General features: G+C 60.7%; 2 protein-coding genes across 3 annotated transcripts in view; both read left to right on the top strand.

Annotated features, from left to right (window-relative positions):
- The window catches only part of ITGA1 (integrin subunit alpha 1), a 169,385-nt gene that overhangs the window by 12,668 nt on the left and 155,138 nt on the right, over positions 1–1,579 (top strand). The window lies entirely within an intron of this gene.
- The window catches only part of PELO (pelota homolog (Drosophila)), a 5,181-nt gene continuing 4,250 nt past the window's right edge, over positions 649–1,579 (top strand). The window contains exon 1 of the mRNA XM_019517886.1: positions 649–1,450. Coding sequence (XP_019373431.1) covers positions 725–1,450 — 726 coding nt within the window. The 5' untranslated portion in view covers positions 649–724. The remainder of the gene's footprint in view (positions 1,451–1,579) is intronic.

Raw genomic sequence — 1,579 nt, 5'->3', positions numbered from 1 at the left:
GGTTCAATGTAACAGTCATGTGCATTTGCCTTGTGTTGTAGTCATTAATGTCATTATGTCATGTAATCAGACCTCCCAGAATAGATTCAAACAAAGTCGGCAATCCAAATTTCAAGTCCACAGAAGGAGGCTGACGTGCGGCTGTTTAGCTTCTATAAGTGTTTTATCAACTGTCTTTAAAAAATATTTCAAGTCTGAAAACCGAGCAGCTGCTTCAAGAGCCAAGGTTTGGAAGCACGGCTCTGAATGGCGCACAGCGAGCGACGGACTGTCTCCAGGTTAGGAAAATATTCTGTTTTTTTTTTTCCCACATGCGCCCTGCGAAGACCGGCTCCTAGCACTGCCCCCAGGGCCACAGCTCAGTTCGGCCACGCACACTTGGGGCAGGACAGGAGCCCCAGCCCCGCCCCACTCCGCGGGGTCCGCACCTAGTGCCTGCGCCAAGGGGGCAGCGCCGCGCGCTCACATTCTCCAACACGCATGCGCCGAAGCTGCCGCGAGCCTTCCCAGCCACCATAGCTGTGCTTTGGCGGTAGCTGCCTTTACGCCCGTGCTGCGCCGCACAGCTGTGTACGCATGCGCGAAGCTAGCTCCGTCGACGTAGCATAGAGGGGCAAGGTGCTGGCGCCAGCCGCTTCCGTCTGGCCGTGGCTAGTGCGCAGGCGCGGTCCGAAGCCCTGCGGGAGCCTCTGGAGCTCACTGCGCGGGGCCGGAGCCGGGCAGGATGAAGCTGCTGCGGAAGAGCATCGAGAAGGACAACGCGGGGCAGGTGACGCTGATGCCGGAGGAGCCCGAGGACATGTGGCACGCGTACAACCTGCTGCGGCCCGGCGACAGCCTGCGTGCCTCCACCATCCGCAAGGTGCAGACCGAGTCGGCCACGGGCAGCGTGGGCAGCAATCGCGTGCGCACCACGCTCACGCTGTGCGTGGAGACCATTGACTTCGACTCGCAGGCCTGCCAGCTGCGCGTCAAGGGCACCAACATCCAGGAGAACGAGTACGTCAAGATGGGCGCCTACCACACCATTGAGCTAGAGCCCAACCGCCAGTTCACGCTGGCCAAGAAGCAGTGGGACAGCGTGGTGCTGGAGCGCATCGAGCAGGCCTGCGACCCGGCCTGGAGCGCCGACGTGGCCGCCGTGGTCATGCAGGAGGGGCTGGCCCACGTTTGCCTTGTCACACCCAGCATGACGCTGACCCGCGCCAAGGTGGAAGTTAACATCCCCCGCAAGCGCCGGGGCAGCTGCGCCCAACATGACCGGGCGCTGGAGCGCTTCTACGAGCAGGTGGCGCAGGCTATCCAGCGCCACATCAACTTTGACGTGGTCAAGTGTGTGCTGGTGGCCAGCCCGGGCTTCGTGCGGGAGCAGTTCTGCGACTACATGTTCCAGCAGGCCGTCAAAACTGACAACAAGCTGCTGCTGGAGAACCGGAGCAAGTTCCTGCAGGTAAAGGAGTCCCATCCCCCTCAAAGCTGCGGGGTCCGGTGAGGGGCAGAAGTGACGGGATGCAGGAAACGGGGTGGGGTGGGTGTCAGCAAGGTGAGCCTCAGAAGAAAAGTCTTTTTTTTTTTTTTA

Source organism: Gavialis gangeticus, unplaced genomic scaffold (genome assembly GCF_001723915.1).
Source record: "Gavialis gangeticus isolate Ggan-Ray unplaced genomic scaffold, GavGan_comp1, whole genome shotgun sequence".
In the NCBI taxonomy this organism is placed as follows: Eukaryota; Metazoa; Chordata; order Crocodylia; family Gavialidae; genus Gavialis; species Gavialis gangeticus.
Note: the sequence above shows the minus strand (reverse complement) of the source record. Positions and strands in the feature narration are given on the sequence as shown.